Source organism: Electrophorus electricus, chromosome 8, assembly GCF_041902795.1.
Source record: "Electrophorus electricus isolate QZ-2024a chromosome 8, ASM4190279v1, whole genome shotgun sequence".
In the NCBI taxonomy this organism is placed as follows: Eukaryota; Metazoa; Chordata; class Actinopteri; order Gymnotiformes; family Gymnotidae; genus Electrophorus; species Electrophorus electricus.
The window spans coordinates 4,154,304-4,178,001 of record NC_137504.1 but is presented as its reverse complement, the minus strand read 5'-3'; the positions used below and the strand labels follow the sequence as shown (position 1 = coordinate 4,178,001).

Below are 23,698 nucleotides of genomic sequence, written 5' to 3'. Positions count from 1 at the left end.
CTAATCACTGCCACTGTAGCTGGGTTATTTCTGAGCCCCACCCCACCCCTTCCACCTGACCCCGCCCCTTAACCTGACCCCGCCCCTTCCTTTTCCTCTCCTTCCCCCTCTGCTTGGAACATGCTGTAGCTGTGGGAGGAGGAACCCAGAGAGAGAGAGAGAGAGAGAGAGAGAGAGAGAGAGTGAGGGAAAGTTACTAAGTTAAACCTACATACACAATCACAGCTACAGACAGCACGCCGGCAGCAGACATGGGCCAGATCTTCAGCTGGTTTCGAGGGACACAAGACACCCCCAGTCTACAGGATGTTGCAGTGGAGCATCAGGTCTTTCTTACTGGATATAATTGCTCTCATAATCGTCAGTGTGTGTGTGTTTGTTTGTTTGTTCATTTGTGTCTTGGTACGTGGCTATATTTGTGTTTATTATTGGCATCTTGTTGCAAGAAAGAGGAGCAGGGCTAACCCATCTACGTTAGTGTTAGTCAGAGTTTTGTTGCGCACTTGCACAAGAACTAGGGCAAAAGGCCAGCTCAGTGAGCAAGAGGGCTGTGAGGAGCTGCAGTAATAGAATGTGAGGAACTTGCTGGGAAAATATGTGTCCAGAGTGCCTGGTCTACCTGAAGAAGAATTTTTACGTGGAACTGCAACTAACAGCAATTGACTTCAGTGCAATGTTTAAAATCCCTTGCTTTGTTGGAATGTTGACATGCTGTTATAAGTGTGGTTAATATGTTCATAAAAAAATGAACATATAAATAAGTAGCTGCATGTGCATATGCATCTGTCTGTCTGTCTGTGTCTGTGTGCTGTGTCTGCAAAGCAGTGGAGGTCACGATACAATGTTTCTTTGTTTTGCCGGGTGGGAACATTTAGTTTAGGTCAGTATAAAACAACTAGATGAGATCTTTTATCTATGTAAAAGCTTGTGTATCTTGATGTTGCATTTACTGGTTTTAGGATCCATATTCCTCTGTGTTGTATTGCTTTTCTGTGGCATCTTTCCCTCTTTGACTGCTCTGAAATGTTTATGTAGGGTCCATTTCCCTAGTCCCTCATCAGCATTAGGCTTCCTGTAGCAGTAATATGTTGCAAACAGAGATCATGGAAATGTTTTTTTTGGTCTGGATCTCTGGTGTGTATGCATACTTTGTGTGTGTGTGGAGATGTATCCGCGGTGTGCCTGAACTGGGCTGCTATCCCAAGGCCATATAGTGCAAATACCAAGAGTGCACCCTGCCGCCTCTGTTCAACCTTCCCTGTGGCTGTCAACAGGCTAAATGAGAGGGCTGTACCTGAGCCCGGCTGAATACTGTCAGTTCTAAGACTTGAACCGTATGTGCCTAGAGGCACATGGTGGAACTAGCAGAGTCAGAGTGCTTTGCTGCCAGGTCTGTTTGTTTGGTTTTTTTTTTTCTTTTTATTTATTTCCTGCTTATTGAGACATGACCAGTATAATGGCTATAGCAAATAATTCTGTATATCTTCTTTAAGAATGCCTTTCTTCCTTTTTTTGATCAGCTATATACATTCAGAGGAAACAATGCATTCTAAGAAAAAAGATTTTTTTAAAAGATGGTTTAGATAACTTAAAGTGATATAGCTGCATTCCTTGTAGACAAAATATAATACAGTCAGTTGTTTTCTTTTATATATAGTCCTGCTATCAAATCAGGTCTCAATTACCTGATATGTGATATATACCTTATCCATTTATGCAAATGCTTTTTAAACGGATTACGTCTATTCACAGGAAAGGAAATTTTTACATTATGTAGATTCATAATCCTAAGGGCTTTATAGTTCTAGATATAGATTTATAGAAAACGTTGTGTTTAGATGTATATGCTGATGGAAAAATTCTACTAATTCAATTTGAACATGCCCAAGAACCCTTTTCACTTTCTGTAATTTAAATTACTGTAAGTAATTTCTAATTTGAAGGTATCTGTAAAAGTCTTGGGCTATGTACCTGTCTGTCATCTGCCATGTGTTGAACTCTAAAGTGCACTTTACGTATAAAGTGCTGTCCTCTTGCTGAACTCTACTTCCACGTGCTCTGTGGTCTGTCGTGCACTATTGGTCAGCACTGGGGTTTCTGAAAGCATGGTAAAACAAAGATCATCTTTGAATAGTAGAGAGAGTATTACACTGAATACTCTGCCTCCTTTAGGGTGAACTTTGATTTGGAGAAACAGGGGCCCAGACCACTGACAGCTACCTAAGGGCAATTTCTGCGTTTGTCTGAACACCGCAGGCCCAGAGCAGTCATGTTTCAGCACAGTCTTTGTTACTGGTGACTCAGTCTGTGCATGTTCGTCTTCCCGAGGGCCCTGTTTCCCTTGAGCAGGTCTGTCAGATTTCTCAACTCACTGTCTCTTAGCTTTCTTTTGAATACTGCTCCAAACGCAAATATGCTCGAGGTCTCCGTTTAGCACTCGCTGTTTGTGCCAATGCATGCACAAGATTGGTTCTAGAGTTCCAGGTTCTCTTGGAAACCTGTTGCAAACAGTTGTGTTGGAGGTGTGTGCGGGTCTGTTTGCTATACGTGCATGTCCTGTGACGTTCACACGGGATGCCCTCACATGGTGAGTGGCGTCAGGAGTTATTTATATTGCCCCAGTGCCACAGCAGGGCTGGTGTCATCTAAAAGCATCTGTCTGCATTTAGAATCACTGACACAGTGTTTGATATTGCAGAATAATAAAACATGAAAATATTTGGTCATGATAGATGACTCACTCACCAAAACCATTGACTGTTAAAAATAAGTGCTAGATCACATGTACCTACCGCTAAATATAACAGATAAAACAATATAACCGAATATAACAGACAAAACAATTATATTTAATTGCAAAGTTACAAGTCTTACTTTATCAGAAAACACACAGGCAGGCTCTAGAGAAGGAATACCAAAGGGAAAGCAATGGAGAGAGTGAGAGGCTATCAAGAAATTGCCAACAGATCTCAGACCATTATTTTTGCATAAGTACAAGATAAACTGTCTGTGAAACCATATCACCTTATTATACACTTCTCACCATCTTCATTAAAAACATTTTTACACATATAAAATGCACCTTTACAAGTAGGAAAAAGTGTCTGCAAAGTACTGGGGCAAGTATATACCATTGTACAGATTTTTTTGTATGTGTGCAGAGTGTGTGATCTGTATGTGTATATGCTCTCGGGGGGGGGGGTGTTTGCATGTGTGTGTCCCTTGTTCACCGTCCACAACCTCTGTTCAAAGGTGCTGTCATAATAGCAGAGCGTTTGTGTATTTATAGGGTGTTGTCTGCCTTGCCGACGACGTTTTCCATTCGTTATGTATCTACTGCATAATCCATACAATCACAGCTGTAGAGATTTCTATTAGAGTTATATGTACTTGTGAAGCAAAATTCTTTTTGGTCCATAGTCATAAAAAGTTTAGGTTTTTTTTTTGTTTGTTTGTTTGTTTTGTTATTGCTAATTTAACAAGAAATAACAAGCCTCATACCTAGATCTGTTTGCATGTTGATTGCATAGGACCTCCAGACAAAGGTTGAGTAGACACAGTCAGCTTCAAGAACAAAGCATTCTCTCACCAGCCCAGATTCATGCTGAGGTCATCACCTTTTTGATTGGTTTAAATTCCTATGTGTGGGTGGGATACAAGTTTGGCCTCAGACTCACTTTTCGTCAGTTGGAAGTTGCCAGGCAACTTTCCTGTTTTTCTGCAGCCTTACTGAAGCAGGCATTGCACACCCCTTCACACCACTCCCTAACCCTCACCTCTTGAGCCACTGTCCTTCGAGAAATCTGAGGAATGTGTGGGGCTACTCTAACAGAGCAATTTCAGCTTACTTTTATCGCAGAAGGGCCAATGGAAGTGTATGTAGTATATGTAGGTTATGTCTGGAAGAAGCTTCCCTCCCCCCACGCATCCCAGCTCATTCACAATAACAGGCAGAGGTATACTGCTATATTATGCTATACGTCCTGGTCAGGGAGAGCTGAATGCATTAGCTGGCTTGTGTCTTACGTTTTTTTGGGCTGCTGTTTTACCACAGTGACATGAAGGTGTGTACAGCACTGTAATGGGAACTGATTTTCCCAGCAGTGACTCCGTGTCACTGATGGTTTTGCAGTTGTTTGGATTCACTTATTCTGTTTCTTTTGCGTCAATACTTAAATGTTCGCTGTGCGACTGTGTGCCTGCGTGCAGGTGTGGGTGAGAGTCGGTACGGCAGACTGTGTAACGGTTTGCTTTTCTTTCTTTCTCAGTTCTATAGCAGTAGGCAGCCACTATGAAGTCTAATGCCAATTAAAAGACCACCTTTTCTCATTTTTTAGAGCAGTAGTGACACTGGAATTTGGTTAACTACCACTGAGAAGCATTATACATGTTTATACATGTATTAAATTACTTTTGTTTGCATGTAGAGGAATCAGTATCCAAGCGGTGTCATTTGGCTTCATAACAGTGATTCATGCTCCGCATACATTTTCCCAGACATCAACCTACAGCTGAAATTTAGACAGGCGGGGACAGTGTTGATTTCGTGATTAGTCAGCACTTACTTTAGCTCATCTCTCTCTTCAATCTATTCCCAAAGAAATTTCACGGCTGACAATAATTTTTACCTAATCATTTTTACGTCAGTGCTGACGTATGCTGATTCAGTCCTGATAACCTCTAAATGGCTGTGGGCGTGCTCTATGGGCTTTGATTGTGAAACAAGCTTGTGCGTGTTGTTCAGCCATACGGTAGATGGCACTGTACTCAAAGCTAAGGAATTGCATTAACCGCTCTGAGTCGGCTCCCATGTCATAAGGACATCCTGCCTGAGAAATCAGGCCAACCTAATCCTTTGTTTCAGAAGAAAGGAAGTGCTCTTTAGCAGCGTGGTCCACGCGACACACGAGTTCACTGTGTGCCAGCACACTAACACTGGTGTCCAGAGGCACAGAAGTTTACTTTTATTCACTTTCACTCCTTCACTCTGCTGCCTCTTTTGGTTTTTAAGTCCAGCCATGACTCCTGTGCTTTACTTGTGCATTTCTCTGAGTTATCTTGCCTTCTGTCCAGTTCTTAGTTTCTTTTATCTCTTTTCACTCTCTGTGACTTGTATTTCTGGGTGGGTCATGTGTTGTGCCTTGCTGTGTTTTTGGTGAACTGTGCAGCTCAGATTCCTGAGCAGTGAGTTGAGCAGACACACCCTCCCAGGCAGACTCTGGCGTGCAGCAGTGAGACGGCTGTACTCCTGCAACTAACTCTTATGCTCTTTCCCCTTGCCAGAGTGAGGCTTTACATTTTCACCCCTCACTGGGAGGGACCAGCTTAACATGTACGTAAGCACCGCTTAACCCATAACAAGCCTCCCATTTGGTCGTCGTATGTTTATTTTTCCCACCAGCCAGTAAGAGAGGCAGGGTGGCGCTAGCATTCTTGTAGCTGAGGGAGCAGTTTTGTCTGGTCCTGTTCATGGACTCGAGGTAGGAGGAGTTTAGGACTTCATCTTTTTGATGTTCTTGTGTGCGCAACTGTGTTAGCATTTGCATGTGTGACGGATATACTTTTTGTCTCGTAGTTGTCAGACTAAGGAGATTTCTTGATTCGTTTGTTGTGGAGTCTAGTATATAAGGGCTTAACACAGAAGGACTATCTAGCAGACCCAGATGGTATGTACTGACAGCATAGCATGTTCTGTTTGTGGTTTCCTGCTTCTATGTTTGATTTCAGTGTGGCTGAACAGTTGGCAGCTCTGTGGTTCGTAGAAAATATGGTGATGAAACCTTTGCAACTTTTTCTACAAGTTGTCAGTATTCATTTTTATTGCAATATGAAGCACTGAAAGACTTGCTAAACGGTTTCATCTAAGGACATTGCAAGATATTGACTTGTGTGCAGTTTCCAAAAGTGAATCTATCGGGTGTGTCTCTGTCTGTTACGGGGCGGTCACTGAACCAACTTGTAATGGTAACACTATTTCCCTACAGATAGGCCCATTTTAGTAATATGATTTGGAAAATTAACCTATTATACATTAAAGACTTTTTTGAGCAGGCCTTGAGTTTTCTTTACTGGTGCTTGAAAAGGGCCCTGCAACCTCTTTTTTAAAAACATGTGGCACTTTTGAAAAGTAATATTTGTATGTGGTAAATATTTCCTATAACTGTAGTCAGTCTTTAATAATTTTATAATGATTTTGCTCTGAACCAGAATGGACTGAGAGTCTTCACATTGGAGCCCTGGAAACACTCAGTTGTTAACTCAGTTATGCCATGATGGAAAATATGAAATAAGCTACGATTTGCCCCCAGGCATGAGTAAAGACAAATTTTTGAACGTAAGTCATGCTTAGCTGAGATCTAAACGAGAATGTAGCAAACCTGATCCAGCAGGTAAAGGGTATTTGGGGACCATCCGAAGACTCGAGCAAGATGTGTTAGATTAACGTTGGTACACAAGCAGAGAATTCAGGAACCTGCATGATAAAGCCAACTGTATATAACAGGTAAACGGCACCATTAAGTAGGTGAATGTATTTAATTTAACATGCACTTAGCTTAGTGGCACTTAAAATGCCCACAAATACTCAATAAAGCATGGCATCTGACCTGTGAAATGCAATGACTATAATAAATGAACAGCTTGCTTGTTGCCTGGCCTAGGCGCTACAGCTAAACTGGAAGACTTGCACAGGTGGTTACTTGCAAGTAGCCAAGCCTCAGGCTATGGCACAAAGCTGGATTCGCCATGTAGATTTACTTTCAAGTAGTACTGAGAAAAACTGAACACAGTTATTGTGAATTCAAATCAAGACTGCTTTGCCACAACATGCAACAAGATTTATAAAATACACATGAAAATCACATCGCTTTATTGGCTGCTATTCTTCCCACAGGTCAAATAACCCTAGATGTTAACAGTAATTTGTGGACACATTTAAAGGTATATGGTATTATCATGTCTGTTGTAATACCATGAATCGAACACTTCTCTCAAAGCAGTACTGGTCAGAACTACAACTACAGGACTGATTCCAGTCTGGAACTATACCTCTATATACTTTCCTTAGCAATAATGTTGTCTTTATGTTTTCAGATAGTATTGGTCATCCGTGCACTTGAAGAAAAGGCGCAGAAAAAGGACAGAGAAATTAGGAGCAGAGAGTAGAGAGTCTCTCCCTAACTCGCTGTGACACAGTGGGAAATGACTGATAAAAGTACTTATTAAAACTGCAATACACAGCAGACTACTGTATGTAAACCAGAAAACCTGAATATGTGTGCTGTGGAATTTAGGATGAGCTATGATTTATGGCTTTGTGCTTTATACTTTTACATTGGCTGTAGTGTGTGCATGTTTCTGTAGTGTATGTAAGTTATGTCCACCTTGGGTGTGTCTGAGTCTTACCTGTGACTTCACCAGGCATGTCCCATTTGTAGTGAAGACTATGGCTGTAGCTCAAATGCTCAAACCAGTTTGAGAGAGGAATCCAGAGACAGTCCATTATATTTGCACTTACCCAGTGCCTGACATGCCTGAACTGAGCAACCAGGATCACAGTACCTGGTACAGCTATGCTGGGGGCTGGAACAGGGCAAAAAAACTCTGGATTACGATTCTTTGATCTAGGTGCCCTGAGCCCAGTCATCACAAGTCCCACTGCTGTGTACTGGCGATAATGTTCCTATGAAAATAGAGTATGGATAGCCAAAATAGAATCTGGATGGCTGCACACCCCACATGTGAGAGAGGAGGCAGTAATCCCACCTCATTGTGCCCCACAATAACTTGTTTCATAAGAAGCTAAAGTTGGGACTGCCTGCAAAGCATATTCGTCTCCTTCCCTGAGTGTATTTGTGCTGCATTTCCTCCGTCTGATCAAAACGTAGCACAGGACGGGGAGAGGGGTTGCCTCTTTTTTACCATGTGATCTGCGTGTCTGATGCAGTCAGCTGTGCCTGCCCCGATTGGCTGGCTGCAGTCAGGAACTGGAGCTGCTGTGAGTGTGTGGGCAGCTGTGTGCTGGAAGCCCCGTCTGTTTTCAATGATATCACGCTGCGTACTCAGAGCATGAGGAGGAGGAGGGGGTTCTGCTCACGGAGGCATCTGGGCTGAATGTGTGAGAGCAGATTTAGCTGTTTGTGTCAGGATGGGGGAAGGATGGGGTAAGGGGGGGTCAGACTCGGCCTGTGGCGTAGAAAACGGCCACGGGGTTGAAAGGCACAAATACATTTATGTATTGAACGCCATTGCAACAGAGTAGGGGGGCGGGGTATAGCTGTGAGCTCACAAGACTGAGGGCAAACCGGGCCATAAATATGAATGAATGAATGCAAATTAAGTGCACACAGAATTTCATATTAAACCACCAAAGTAGATCCTTCTCCAAATATATGGCATTATCTGTTCTTCAGTCTGAGACCCCAGACCTCTGCTAGTTTATAATTTCCTGAATGATTCTTTTGACTAAATATTCTCGTGTCTTATTTTCTTGGCTCCTTATGGATGCTAATGCAGTGAAGATGATAAAGAAATAATTTATAATCTACAATTAAGTTCCTCTCAGACTGTACTTGCTCTCAGTTCTTTACCAAGGCTACATTGGGTGTAATGAATGCTGGCTTGTACAGTTGATCCAAAGTAATAAATCTGGCCTACAAAACCTGTTTTTAGTTTGTACTTGAACTTCGTATTATAATGCTGTATAGCCGTAACCACCTTGCACAACCTTCTTGTGGGTGTACACCTTTGTTTGCATTGTAGCGGTGTTATGGGGTGGTTGGCGTATCAACTGGTCATTTTAACATTTCCAAATCCACCCAATAGGACAATATTGGTGTCTTCCCAAAGTCTTCACAGCTTGTTAATATTGCAGTCCTTCTGTATATAGTTCAGACTTTACTATGCAGGCAGTTATGCAGGTGGTTTCAAGAACAGAACCGAAGCGGCTTTTAATAGAACCAAAGTTCTATGAAAACCAAAGTTGCAGGATGGCTAGAGACGTGATACTACTGACTCAGCTATGGCTAAGGACATGTGGGTGGAACAGCAGACTCTCTCCATGCCAGAGAGGAATGCTATGGTGATTTAGGTCGTGTTATATTTTGGTTCCCTCGGTCCATACCAAATCACAAAATGAAACATTATCGCTGACATATTTGCTGTCGAACCAAAAGATGTAACCAAAGGTCATTTGCACACATCAAGTCATGACTAAACATCTTATATAATGTATATTTTGTAGCCACTAACCAATAACCACTATAATGTCAACTGTAATGCCAGCTAGAACAATGCTCTATGATGGGCTAAAGGCGTGTGTGGGGTTTGTGTATGTATGTATGTATGTATGTATGTGTGTATATGTGTGTGTGTTTTTACCTATTGGAAACTCAAGAAGAGCTGGCAATTTATTTTATTTTATTTTATTTATTTATTTAAAAAATTTCATTCATGTAGATTTTTTGTGAAAAAAAAAAAGTCTCAGTATAATACGCTTTTTGAACCAACCTTTTTTCAACCTTCGCTCATTGAATTTTACATCTTTGCTGATCCACATCTGGCTTCGGCTCGTTTTGTTTTGCGCTCTCACACGGTGTTTAGGGTTGCGTCTCGTGCCACCACGTCATGTTTTTGGTGCCTTTGGCCCGTATTGCATTCATAGTTGAAACGAACTGCACCAGTTAGGGACAGGCACCAGATACATACGTCGTCTTCTCTTTGCAGTGCACCTTCTTTGGTATGTGCAGTGCAGTGAACCGAACTACAAGTATAAACACATCCTAACTATCATGACCCTGGTAGGTCTGAAGCAGAGAGACACAGCTGGAATAAGCCCAAATCTGTTTTTATAACTCAGGAAGTTTTAAAAGGAAATTTTAAAAAGTACTTGACATGTATCTAAAATGACTATCCTACTGAGATGTGACACCTATATTTAACCATGCTGAAGCTTTAATGTTTCATAAAAAAAATAATTGCGAGATGTGTAATAACTGCCCCTACCCCAGCTGGGTTGAAATGAAAAGAAAACTGCAATGTGAAGTGTACTGGTTTACCACTGGCCTACTCATTTCATGCCAGCAGCAGTCTGCAGCATGAGCCGATCTTTCCTGTTCAACCTAGGTTTGCTTTGTATCATGAACTGTCACTCAGCTCAAAATCCAGAATGCTGGGTCCAAATCTAATCTTTTATAGAACACATCCGATTGGTTAGATGTTTGCACTTGAAATGACATCACTCTCCATTATATGTCTTGTTGGTAGCTTTGTGGCCCCTAGCTAAACTGAAAAGTGCCCTTTTAAGACATCATTTTTGCCACTTTAGGAGTCAACACAAAAATAACCCAGAATGCCTAGAACACAATGCAGTATTTGTACAGTTAGTACCAGAGTTGTCATACTGATTAAAAATTTTTGATGAAGGTTTTAGAAACCTGTATTTTTCTTTTCTTCTCTCTCATTCCCCATCCTCCCTTCCTCCCTTCTTCCCTCCCTCCCAAACCTGCAGTGAATAATGTACCTATTTATTCCGGGCTTTGTTGGAGTTGCTGACGCTAGCTAAAGCCACAACAACAAAAGGAATCCAAACATGGTTCTTCGCTGATTTACTTGTAGTTTATGTTTCATTCTGCATGCATTCACCACCCACTTTTATTAGAAGCATTTTAAATGGGAAATGTCGTTCAGGCAGCCGGAGAGCAGAGCCCATGCATAATTTGTCTCACTTATCCAGCAGCTCTTTATCATTGACCACAGGACTGCTGCCAATTGAATGTTTTTGATTTACAGCAATAACATTGACCGTGTAAAATGTCCAACACCACCCATTGCAATACCACCACCATGTCAATCACTTCTGTTTTCAGAATGAAGCCCCATATAATACGTCCAGTTAGCAGTAGCTCTGCGGTCAGAAACTGAACAGATATTTTCATGGCTTGGGGAAAAAAAAAAAAAAAAAAAAAGATTTTATACAGTTTCTAAATGTGCATATGTAATAACAATCTGTCTTTCTCTCTCTCTGTCTAGTCTGACCCCAAACAGCACAAACCCACACCAGCAGTGCCGGTCTCGACTGTGAAGCCCACAGAACATGAGGTAGAGTGCACATGTCACTCCTCTCCCTCTTATTCTACACTGTTCTCGCTCACAATGTCACTCTTTCCCCTCATACTCACAACATCGGTCTCCCAGCTTCTGTATATTGCCTGACACACACTCTCATCCGTGCAGTGGGCTTTTCCCAAGTTCTGTTTCCTGCCCAGATGACTGCTATTATCCTGCTTCCGGCTGTGTTTTGCAGCGGAGTGTTTATTAAGTTTGAATAGGAGACAACAGATCCCCTCCAGAAACTTGCAGATTCCTCAAAGTCTTCTAGAGCAGTCTCTGTGACAGATTGACTAAGACTACTGCCAGATGGACAAAGGCTATTGCAACTTGAAATGATGTTAAAAGTATATTGGAAAAAACCCACAGCTGTGTGATTTGTGTGCCCCTGCCCTGACATATGCACCACCGAGCAGCAGAGCGTGACTTAAGCAGCCCTCTCACTGAGGGCATTGACCTGCAGCTGAGCTGCTAATTCCTACAATAATTAATTGCATGCTTTTTATAAATGACGCTATTATAGGTAAACTTGGTCATAACACTGGAGCAAAAGTCTGCTTTGCTTGTGTGGTAAGCCCTAGGCCCTGTTGTAGCTGGAATGTCATAGCAGGGTGGATAATAAACTGTGCTGTTTCCCTGGAGACGAATCCGCCTTCTGACTCATTTTCCATCTTTGAGTTTAAAAAGTACTGTTAACTTGCCATTGTATTACCATGATGATATGGCAATTTTACAGAGCCTATTAAACTGTATATATCTGGTATAGTATGCCCATGCAAATTTGTTTACAATAATCTGTCCACAATCTTGATTGGTGCTTCTGGTGTAGTTGAAACTATTAACCCACTGATTGTTTTTGCACAAAAATTGTAATAAGAGTTATGATCATTTTTGAGATTTGTATAGGTTCATATCTGTTTTAGCAGTTGGAGGTCCTCTCACACAGAAGTGCCAGATACAGTTAGCTAAGTTGAGAGTGCTTTAGATTAAATGGGTCCTTGCAATGAAAATGTACTATTTTCCCATATTATACAAAATAATAACAACAATATAAAGCATTATTGCAAGTTTTATTCTTAAATGCACACATGAATGTAGTAAGTCTAAATAAAGCATATTTAGCATTTTAATGTAATTTAATGTAAAAGTTGTACAAACTCAAAAACTGAAATAACTGATTACACAAAAAAAAAGGAAATGGCTGATATATGGTTTTTGAGTGCAAGGGCTAAAATAGTGCTTTTAAAACCCTCGAGTGACAACCTAGGAGAACCCGCTGAACAGTCAAGCATGTCAGATTGTTCCATATCTGCATTGCAGAAGGGGGCGGCGTCATCATCCTCTAAAGGTATGTCAGCGAAGCCAGGCACACCTGCAGCAGGTGCGTCAGTCCCGCCCACGCTGGCACCTACAGGCAATGTCCCAGTGGCCACTATAGGGGCAGGGCTGTCTGCAGGAGCCTCCTCGGGGTCCCCTGCCACCGGTGGGCGCCCTACAGTTGCAGCAGGCAGCACTGGCACCCAGAGTGGATCTTCTAAAGTCACACCACAGGTAAGACCCCAGAGTGCCCGCAGGGGCTGGTGGATTCTGCCTCTTCTTTTCATTTCATGGCTTCACATCTACTTCATCATGACCTTGGTGGCTTCAAAGTCCTTTTTTACATTCACCTTCTTCATGAGGGACCTTTATCTCGGCGATCACCTTAACCTCACTTCTCTGAACCTAGGGGCAGCCCTTCACTTCAAAGGCATGAGCTCTTTGTGTTTGTAGTGTGGGATTTTCTCCTTGCTGGATCTAGCTGGATCTCTTGTCAGCTGTGGGTGTGTTTCATGCTCTTCATAATGTCCGTCAAATGCATCTCATTGCATGGCTCATCTCCACTGCAGAGAGGCCTTCAGACCTGTTTAGAGTGAATGACGTGGGTGGAATGGGGCGATGCTGCAGGCAATGTTAAATGCTCCGGCCACCTGCGGTCGTTCTCATCTCGCTGGTACTTGCTCGGTCGCTCCCTCTAAAGGCATCTTCCGTCTTTCTCGACGGTCAACCTCTCATCGCGATTGTTGCTTGCTGTTTCCTGATCAAGTACGTGCAACTCTGCGTGTGACGTAGAATGGGCCTGTGTTTTGGTCACAGGCTCCATACGCCTCTCCTGCCAAAGCTCCTCAGGCGAGCGCCACGATTGGTGCGACGGGTGGACTAGGAGCGGCTGGCTGGGCAGGAAAACCCTCTACGAGCCCAGTTAAGCCCAAAGACACTTCCAAGGACAAAGCCCAGGTATGCAAAGGCAATTCAGATACAGGCCAACTTTGGCTGGATGTGCTTAAGACTTGTACCATGCATACCCTCCTTCATGCTCCCAGCTTTTATTTCACATTTGGTGCTATGCTTCATTGAAAATGGCCTGGAGTGCTCTTTCTCTAAGTTAAACAGGCCCCTGTGACCTCATGCCAGCTGTGCATCTTCCATGCCATGCACATGCTTTGGTGCGCATTAGTGGTGTTGGCCTTTTACCCACTGACTAATGAGAAGGCCATGCCGTGTCCCATCTGGACAGATCGCAGGGCTCCATCTGATCTTTCCTTCCCGTCTTTAGCCACACTGCTGCCGGTTACTTCCGCCTCGTTGTGTTGTTCTTATGGCATGGTCTTCCGCCTTGTCTTGCATTCTGCCTTGTCCAGCGTACTCTTGGGTGCGAGACATGTGGCCCTAAGGCCAGTTGTGTAACAGTTCCATGTATACTTCACATAGAGCGCTGCCATTTTATCGTCCAAACCGGAACCACCTAAGGTGATGTCCACAGGAGCGGCGAAGCCCTTTGCCGCGTCTAGCGTCTCTATAAGTGCTGCCCAAAAGGATGGGGCTAAATCCAAAGAAGCAAAGGTATACTCTTAAGCTTCAGGAAGACACAAGAGAAAATGTACTCTGTACCCTTTCATGTAAATATTTATTGTTTTGGTTGTTTTATTGATCTTTATTGTTTGTCTTTACTCCCTCCATATTTGCCTTTTTCAGTTAGAATGAATAGGTTTCCACATGCATGCTGTCTCTTGCATAGTGTCTAGGTGCACTGTAAGCAGTCATATTAGACCTCTCCCAAATTTGTAACTTAATTAACGATGAGGTGTCTCCGGGCTGCAGGTGTGCACACAAGGGCCGACTGCAGCAGCCAAGACCAGCGCCCCGGTGAGTCAGCATCATCGTTTCTCCGCCCTGCTGGAGGAGGGACGTTACTGGCGCTGTCTAAGACAGCATGGCACTTTGCTTATGCAGTGTTGCTAGTGTGCAGTGGCATTGCCTTTATACCGCATGGCCGTGTGCAGTGCTGTCTTTTATGTCGTGTGCGCAGGTATCTGATGACGATCCGTTTGATGCCTTGGCTGACAGTTTACCCTCCTCCGATCCTCTGGCTCCTACAGCTCCTCAGTACACTGGGCCAGAAGTGATGGAGGTATAGGGCTGTGTGTGTGTGTGTGTGTGTGTGTGTGTGTGTGTGTGTGTGTGTGTGTGTGTGTGTGTGTGGCTGTTAAAAGCAGTTTGTGTTTTTTTTTGTATTGAGGAATGCAACAGTAACTGTGTGTGTGTGTGTGTGTGTGTGTTGCATGCCTTAGCATGACATAACATCAGAAGTGGCTAACCGCTGTGGTGATAGAGAGGACACACTTCCACCTGGATACAGAAGAGAAGACATGGTCAGTCCAGCCTGGGTCGTATGTGTGTGTGTGCTGCTGGACTTATGGCTGTTATGCTCAGTGCTTCCAGCAAACACTGCATTGTCCTTATTTAATGTCTCACCAAATCTGAAATGATATTTAGCTACCATGCACATGCATTCAACACTCTTACTTTTCCAATTTACACCAGGAAAAGAAGATTCCTGCTAGAGTACCAGATAAACCTGCAGAACAGCCCAAGGTAATGAAGCTGCCCTGTTTTTCAAGTTTTTGCTATGGACTTTTATGCACAATACATTTCCATTCTGTTTGATGCCACATAAAACAAATATGCTGTACACACAATACTCTATATTGTAAAGAACCTCAGACTACATTACCCTCATTCGTGCTTTGGGTGAGGTCTATTATGGTACCTGTCCTGTGTGAAACGTTGAACTGCCCCAAGGGATATTCACTTAGCAACTACCTGTAAGCCCCACCTGCTATAAGCCTGAACAGCTGGTTTCTGATCTGGCTATGTCTTTCACTCATGCAGTCACATACACACTCACACTTGCATTGCTATTTCATGTAAGGCTGCTCCCATTCAAACGCGGACATAAACTAAGGTGTATGTGTGTGCACGCGAAGATGTTCTAACCACACAGACAAATGCCCTGCCTAGCAAAACTCTCTGTATACATGAATGTACATTTAAACACAAACACAGCACCAGTTTAACTTCCTTTATGACACTGTATATTCCCCTATTTTCTCCTTTCAGACCCTATTATAAAACATTACACAGTGCACGCTGAAATAGGACATTTTCCTATTATATATCATGGAGACCAAACTGCATTTTGTAGTTACTGAGGGCTTCACTAGTTAAATGGCCACTGTTTTCCAAGGCTTTGTAGAAAACTGTGTTGGACATTTCTGCCTTGGTATGCTGTGGGGTGTGTCTGCTTTTCCTACTATGGCACATTAAAGTTCGGTCGATCTTTAGTCGCCCCGCCGTGGACTGTTTTAGCGTTAAAGATCACTTGTTTGTTTGTTTTTATAATCTGAAAGCCGTTAACAACGGACGACGCGCTGGATGCTCTCTCTGCTGGGTTTGGGTCGTCTGGAGCTCAACGCACGGCCAAACCAGCAATGGTGAGTCCCATAGATCTTAACGCAGCGACATTTCCAAGATCACTTTTAGAAGCTAACGTAGGCTACCGATGTAACAACTGAGCTGACAAAGAACACAAAGCGAAAATGGGTTACCTCGACCTCGGCTAACTACGCATCCCGGCACGTTTGTCATGAGCGTTCAGCTTCCATTTGCGCCATAACTTCAATAAATACAAATTCGCTTTATACAGAAGCATGTATATGTCTTGTCATCAGACATGTATGTATGGGATTTTTAAAAAAAATCTCGCTTGCTGAGGTTGATCTTGTAACTAAGGTGTCGAATAACCATGTTAGTAAGATTAACATCGCAGGTAACTGCTGCTAGGCTAACGGTTAAATATAATCGATTAAACAGCTAGTTTGTAGTATAATTACCTTTTAAGTGGTGATTTATATTTACATCTGTGGGCAGGTACATTAAAATACCTATTAATAATTCACAGAATAACCCTGGACGATATGTCGAAGAATTCTTAATACGCTCACAGTTGTAAACGACCTTATTTTCATTCGACAACTGTGCCGTTTAGATTTGACAAACATATTTTCAAAAGTATCTTATATGGCCAAGAAATGTTAAGATTATGTTTGGGGTTGTCGTAATATTCCTATAAAACGACTGAAATAAAGCATGTTTGTTGTGTAGTGCTGGAATATTACTTTTAAAATGATTTCTTGGATCTGCTTCATTATTCTTCTCTCTCTATATTTATTTGTTTGTTTGTTTGCAGAAAGATGACAACGTTGATGCTGTTAATGTCCGCGCCATCCACGCACCTACTCCTCCCCAGAAAGTAATGCTCAATTTCAATACTTTTGATTTTTCAAAATCTATTTGTCATGATTTTAATTATTTATTTTTTAAAACAAAGAACCAAAACAAGTTGCAGTGCAATCCTTAAATACAAAATGGCAAACTGAATAGGATTAAGAGTTGTCCTGCTGTATCCCAGGCATACATTCTCTCTCTAGGCTCTCTCTACGGTTTCCTCAGTCTGAAACAGTATTCATATCCCTCTGTGATTCTTTGTTCTGCAGAAAATAGAGGTGTCTGCGCCTGCTAGCAAGTCTCCTGCCGCCCCTGCTGACAAGAAAGCAAAGGTGGAAATGGCCTCTCCTTTAAAGCCTGATAAGGTGAGAAAGGAACTCCAGTAAAGAACCACATATTAAAGACTACTGACTGTTGTATGTGTACCATTAAGGTAAGTGTCTAACAGTTGCTTGTGGCTGTGCAGTAGATTTGTTCTGCATGCACTGTAAGGTGAGTGTGGGAAACATAAGGCAGGTATGAAAGAAACCTCATTAATGTAGATCTGAACTGTTCCTATGTCAGTGTCTTGCTATTCTGCTACATTGTGGACTGCTGGGAGTGGATATGGTTGAAATTTTCATTTGTTGTACTGTTAAATCAGGACTTGAAATGTACCTAATGAAACCTACAGTGACGGTTGAATTTTCAAACCAGATGCCAATTAGTGAGCATGTAGTCTCCACTGTCTACAAACAATCTCAGACATTTTCTCTCTCTCTTTTTGGTCAGAATAAGCACTTTAAGGTAACGTGATGACTTTATGTGACGGTGTACACTGAATAAAGTAAACCAATCAGTAAATCCAGTAATTGAATTTTGAAAATCAGTGATGAAAATAGTTGGTTTCACTCCTTACTGTTTCCATTCACAATCGAGATTAAACATTTGCCTCAATCGCAATTGTTTGAAGAACTTGTTTATAGATATAATTAAAATATAGATCATAGACATTTTAAGTCTATTATATAACAAAATTGATCAAAGGGGGATGCAGAGTAGAGAGGCAGTTTTACCAGGTGCATAGTCGTTGTCGTCCCCCCCCCCCCACCAATTATAATTAATTAATACATTTTTTTATGGGGGATGGCACACCCTCACATCCTGCCCTGAGTGAATCCCTGCATCATTACGCCATCCCTACTGAACGCACTTCAGCACTGAACACAGTTTCTAACCAGGCTGAGGAAACTATACTGGGCACGGTTTGTAAGCATTCCATAATAAACTATTTCTAGATGGAAAATCCATTGGAATGGCAGTGTTCCGAACCTCTCCACTCTTCAGAGGCTGGGGTGGCCTGCTGTAATGTGACACACCTAAACATTAGAAGCGCTATCACACTGGTGCACTTTTCTATATAAAAATATATATAAATATAAATATATATAAATATAAAAACACAGTATGGATCCAACAACAACCATTACACTGTTGGAGTTCAGTGCCAGTCAAATGTTGGATAATTGTAACCTGAATACTTTTCATAATGTTTAAGATGTTTTCTTTGTATGGCATACGTGTACATTTATTTCTGAAACAAACATAAAAAGTGAAACATGATGTCTACATATGAATAAATGTCTGCACACAGAGTCCATCAGGCCTCAGAATATAACACCAACTTCAGTACACTGTACTGTACTGTGCACTGTGTACTCTCACACTGTGTGTGAGAGAATGCCAACGCACAACTGAACAATCCAAAATATTCAATTTTTTGGTTTTGATTTAGCACTTTATCACAGCATCCTTGAGTTATTTCATTCTTTTGATTCATTTTAAAATACCTACTAAAGAAAGTAGGTATAGAAGCACTGGCACAAGCACAGGTGTTGGTGCTGTGTGTAAGACCAGTGATGTAACGATGAGGTGTCTCTGGGCTGCAGGTGCCCACACAAGGGCCGACTGTAGCAGCCAAGACCAGCGCCCCGGTGAGTCAGCATCATTGTTTCTCCGCCCTGCTGGAGGAGGGACGTTGCTAGCACATGGGTTCATTTGCGTGGCAGTTCGCTGGTGTGGGATTGCTGGTGCGCGGGCTGGGCGGCATGGCTGTATGTGTGTGCAGTGCTGCGTTTCGTGGTGTGTGCACAGGTATCTGCTACCGATCCGTTCAATACCTTGGCTGACAGTTTAGCGTCCTCAGATCCTCTGGCTCCTGCAGCTCCTCAGTACACTGGGCCAGAAGTGATGGAGATACAGGGCTTTGTGTGCGCGCGGATGTGCATGTGCTTAATTATAACAGCCTTTTTTTTTTTTCTTTTCCCTTGCTGGGGAATGCATGTTTAAGCAGTGTGTTGCATGTCTCAGCATATCATAACATCAGAAGTGGCTTACCGCTGTGGTGATAGAGGGGACACACTACCACCTGGATACAGAAGAGAAGACTTGGTCAGTCCGGCCTGGGTCACGTGTGTGTGCTGCTGCACTTGGCTGTTATGGTTGTTATGCTCAGTGCTTCTAGCAAACACTGCATTGTCCTTATTTAATGTCTCACCAAATCTGAAATGATATTTAGCTACCATGCACATGCATTCAACACACTCACTTTCCAAATTTACACCAGGAAAAGAAGATTCCTGCTAGAGTACCAGATAAACTTGCAGAACAACCAAAGGTAACCTGGCTCATTTGCATTCCTCACACACACACTCTTCATTATTGTGGTTCAGGGTTATATTAGAATTGCCCCTGGTATAGACTGTGACATGTACTAAGTGAGATTTAGCAAACACAAACAAACATAAACAAACACACTGGTTACCTGGTTACAGTTTTCCAAGGCGTGTTTTTAGAAAATTGCATGTGTTGGTTCAGCCTTGATGTGCTGTGGGGTGTGTCTTCTTTTCCTGCCCCGACACTTGCCTGTCAGTTCAGCTTTGGGTTCCCCCTTGTGGACTGTGCTGGTATTACAGAGGAGTATTTTAGGAGCAGGCCTGGGAATAGTCCAGGGTGCAACACAGTTTGTAGTACAGGATACAACCCAGGATTTCATGCATTCCACCTGATCAGTTAATTACCAGGTTCTGTAGGTGTACTGGAGGAGGGAAATCCCCACACTGTGCTGGATCCATCCAGTACCGGAGTCCAGACAGCCCTGGTCTAGGATGTACAGATTTGTATATTGAGCCTTTAAATGGTTGTGGGTGTGTGTGATTCTTAAAGCCATGAGTCACGTGTATTCAGAACACTTGCAGTGAAATAGTTATTCAGTCATGGAAACTGTAGCGCCTCCTTTTTCATTACAGTAGCAAACCAAAGACTGATGAGGTGAGAAAAAATGCTTCATTCACTGACGTCTGACCTCTCTGACATCTTGGGGATGAATTCTTTAGTAGTGACTATACTACTATGAATGTAGTGTAGTCACTATTAAACTAAATGTACAAGGTAGAGTGTAAGATATTTATGTATAGATTTCTTCTCTCTACACAAGGTAAACAAAAAATTATCAACTGCAAGCGATGTCCTGTGGATTTAGATCTGTTTCCCCTTTGATATCTCAGAGACGAAGAGGATTTAACATATTTGGGTTTTTTGTTTGTTAGTTTCCTCCAAAAACATCATACTTCATGAGAGAACAAGGTCCCTAAGCTCCATAACTTGGACCAAATTATTACAAAGACCTCTTGGTTCTTGCAGTGATGTTTTAGTTCCCAGTGCTGTAAGCTTTATGGTATATGGACCGGAGCAAGTTTTCAGTTCATGTAAACAAAAATAACTTTCCAAAAATCCCAAAAGATGTCTTGAAGGTTTGCAGGTAACAGCAGATTTCTGCTTTCTGTGCTTTGTGAAATGTTGTACTCTTCGCTCTCTGAAGGGAGCTCTCTCAGCAAACACACACCACCTGTCATACTGACAGGCCAGACAGTTTAAGCTTACTCGCTCTCTTTCTCTCTCTATCTCTCTCTCTCTAACATGAACATGCATTTGCATTTACACAGCCACAATGAACCTGTTTCTGTATGTCCAAAATGAGACGATTCCTAAGATTTGCAGCCACACACACCATGAGTGTGTGTGTGTGTGTGTGTGTGTGTGTGTGTGTGTGTGTGTGTGTGTGTGTGTGTGTGTGTGTGTGTGTGTGTGTGTTGACACACTCCCTGCTCTTGCATCACGTATAACAGTAACACCCTAGACAACCCCATCATGGTTTATGAATAAAAGAAAGAGGCTGTCTCTTGTCCTGCCTGATTTTTAAAATGACCAGCTGTGAGAGAGCCTTCAGTGTGAGCCAACGGTGTGCTCTGCAGTCGGCGCTGAAGCAATGACACACTTCTCATCTCTGCCTATTTCTTCCCCTGCTGACAAGAAAGCAAGAGAAAGTGACATCCACACCCATGTCACTCATGCTAATGATCTGCTGCGGGTGTAGCTTGAATACAGTTATGCATGTTCTCAGTTCCTCCAACCATTCTGGATCTGGAGCATTCTTCCAGTACTATGTGTTGACTGCAGTCGTCCTGTTTGTTGGCTGACGTGTACTTCATATGTTCTCCCATCAGCTTGCTCAAAGCACCATGACTGCAGCCCCACCCTCTTCACAGGCTGTCCAATCAAAGACTGGCGAGGTGAGAGAGAATCACTCGCATTTGGCTGCACATTTACACGAGCAAACAATCAGTATACACGAGCAGTGAAGAATACAGACCCAGTAGAACACAAACCCAGTAGGCCTGTGGGACCGATAGGGACTTGTGCGCTGGTGGTGTGGGGAATGTTGAGGAGGGCTTCAGCAGCCATACCCCCACACCTGGAAGTAGCTGCTGGAAGATCTTTTGAGCTGTGAAAACTTCTGTTTTAATCCCAGACAGTTTTATTCATTCCATTAATCACTGATTTAATTTTAGTTTTCTTTTTTTTTTTTTTTTTTACTTTTTTTTAACATGATTTCATCTTTGTCTCTGAATTTTGCGAGTGTTTTGAAACACGCTATACAAATAAACTTGCAGTACTTTAACCATCTTACTACAGAAGAACTAACTAAGATGTTCCCCGAATTGTTCCCTTGTCCATCTTTTGCTGTGGATTAAACAATTATCCGTTTGTCCTTCTGTGTGTGTCTCCAGGGGGACCCCATGTCTCTGGATGCCCTTGAGGCTCTAGGGGACTTGCTGCCTGACTCACAGCCGGCACCAGAGACTCCTCCACCCAGACCAGGGGACATTGTTGATGTAACGACTTGTTCCTTTGCTACCCATCTGTTCAGTTTCAATTACATTTCACACAGCTGGACAACCGCACGTAGTTCCCGCTTGTAACCAGTGATTTCCATGAGTTAACAGAGCGCGTAACAATGTGCTTACCCAGGAGAGAACGCTGGATTCAGAGAAGGGTGTGCGTGTAGGCGAGAGAGAGGACAGTATCCCGCCTGAGTACAGGTTCTCAAAAGAGGATGCCAAGAAGTATCCACCTCCTCCAAAGGAGGTGAAGCATTTGTCTTATTTGTTTTAGCTTGTGGCCGTGTAGACATTTTCTCTGTCATCACACCTTGTCATCTGTGTTCTTCCACACCCAGGTGTGTTTGACGTTTGTTCTTACTGTACAACCTACTATCAGTATTTATTGTCAGACTAACACTGTGGGCACCATAACAAATATGCAACGAGATATTTTTGCTGGTGATGACATTTTTGGGAACTCTTCTTTGACAGCCCTCTTTGGACCCAGTTGAGGCGCTGGATATTCTCTCGAGTGATTTCGCCAGCCCTGCTGCAGCTCCCTTGGTTCAGGCGTCAGTTCATTCCTTTGCACCTCCCAAACAGGTGAGCCGTTACAGAGCTTCAGCCGTCTTGTATCCCGTCCATCTGAAGTTTTAAATGTATTGCTATACTCTTCAGAGTGGTATGCTCTTCAAGTTGATCTTGAGAGAATGTTTTTGTGAGCACGGAAGGGCATAAAATTCACGTTTTGAAGATCAGCCCACGTCTTATTTTTTTTATTACCTAATGAATCTTTTTGTGAATCTCATGCTAGCAGCCTTTTCAAGTTTTGGAATGTGCATTTGTGACCAGTAGGTGGCAGTAGATGTGCAGATGTGTTTATCCAATTAATATGTTTGGGAAAGTAGACTGTCATGCTTGTGTAACAGATAGTGATGTGGGGTTTGTTGACTCTGTGTGACCTTTCTGGTTTTCTGTAGGTAGCTTGTGGTATTCCGTCTGCCCATGCTCAAGTCGCTAAAAGCACTGTGGAATCCACTTCTGAGGTATTACAAGTATTGAACAATATCGAGCTCATGTATAAGTACTAACATACTAGCATTTTCATTAATATTTATAAATGTATTTGAGTTTAAACTGAGGTTAAACAATAACCTGCTCCTTTTTTGGATTTTTTAGCACTCAGTTCTTTTAATACCTGCTTGTTCTCTACCATCCATATTTAGTTGGGATTATTTCCTCTGTAATACAATTATTTTGATTAGCACTTTCATAAAGATGAAACCATGTCTCCACCAGGTGGACCCCATGTCTTTAGATGCCCTCAGTGCGCTGGGAGACATGTTGCCTGTTGCACAACCAACTCCGGAGTCCCCTAAACTCAGACCTGAGGACATTGTTGATGTACTGACTGTTTGTTTTATATCACATCACATTACATTCGGTGCACGTGGCTCTGTTTTTTTTCCCTTTAAATCTGTATGTCTGTTTAGAAAAGTACAGAAACGTGCGTGTGTGTGTGTGTGTGTGTGTTTGCATGATTGGGTCTGGGGATAAAAATATAGGAGAAAAAGCTAGCATCAGAGAAGGCCATGCGTGTGGGCGAGAGAGAAGACACACTCCCACCAGACTACAGGTTTTCCAAGGGAGACGTCCAAAAGCAGCCCGCACCACCGCGGAAAGAGGTAACGCACCACGCAGCCAGCCTGCACCCCTCTGCACTCTGCTGCTTGAGAAGTAACAGCTTTGTGAAGAGCACTTGACAGAGCAGCTCTGTGATTGCGCCA

At 42.7% G+C, this 23,698-nt stretch overlaps 1 protein-coding gene across 27 annotated transcripts in view; it reads left to right on the top strand.

Annotated features, from left to right (window-relative positions):
* Positions 1 to 23,698, top strand: part of cast (calpastatin) — a 34,148-nt gene that overhangs the window by 5,343 nt on the left and 5,107 nt on the right. For 3 of the 27 annotated variants that reach the window (XM_027004123.3, XM_027004125.3, XM_027004121.3), the window contains 20 exons: positions 11,029 to 11,097; positions 12,427 to 12,657; positions 13,240 to 13,380; positions 13,855 to 13,986; positions 14,245 to 14,289; positions 14,453 to 14,554; positions 14,715 to 14,795; positions 14,968 to 15,018; positions 15,834 to 15,917; positions 16,673 to 16,735; positions 16,980 to 17,075; positions 18,639 to 18,683; positions 19,316 to 19,366; positions 21,255 to 21,320; positions 21,819 to 21,923; positions 22,060 to 22,176; positions 22,404 to 22,514; positions 22,892 to 22,957; positions 23,211 to 23,315; positions 23,477 to 23,596. In XM_027004123.3, the coding sequence (XP_026859924.2) occupies positions 11,029 to 11,097; positions 12,427 to 12,657; positions 13,240 to 13,380; positions 13,855 to 13,986; positions 14,245 to 14,289; positions 14,453 to 14,554; positions 14,715 to 14,795; positions 14,968 to 15,018; positions 15,834 to 15,917; positions 16,673 to 16,735; positions 16,980 to 17,075; positions 18,639 to 18,683; positions 19,316 to 19,366; positions 21,255 to 21,320; positions 21,819 to 21,923; positions 22,060 to 22,176; positions 22,404 to 22,514; positions 22,892 to 22,957; positions 23,211 to 23,315; positions 23,477 to 23,596 (1,881 nt within the window). Of the gene's footprint in view, positions 1 to 135; positions 327 to 5,459; positions 5,481 to 5,500; positions 5,667 to 11,028; positions 11,098 to 12,426; positions 12,658 to 13,239; positions 13,381 to 13,854; positions 13,987 to 14,244; positions 14,290 to 14,452; positions 14,555 to 14,714; positions 14,796 to 14,967; positions 15,019 to 15,833; positions 15,918 to 16,672; positions 16,736 to 16,979; positions 17,076 to 18,638; positions 18,684 to 19,315; positions 19,367 to 21,254; positions 21,321 to 21,818; positions 21,924 to 22,059; positions 22,177 to 22,403; positions 22,515 to 22,891; positions 22,958 to 23,210; positions 23,316 to 23,476; positions 23,597 to 23,698 lie in introns of those variants that run through there. The other 24 variants (XM_081718890.1, XM_027004135.3, XM_027004134.3 and 21 more) reach the window with 17 other exon arrangements.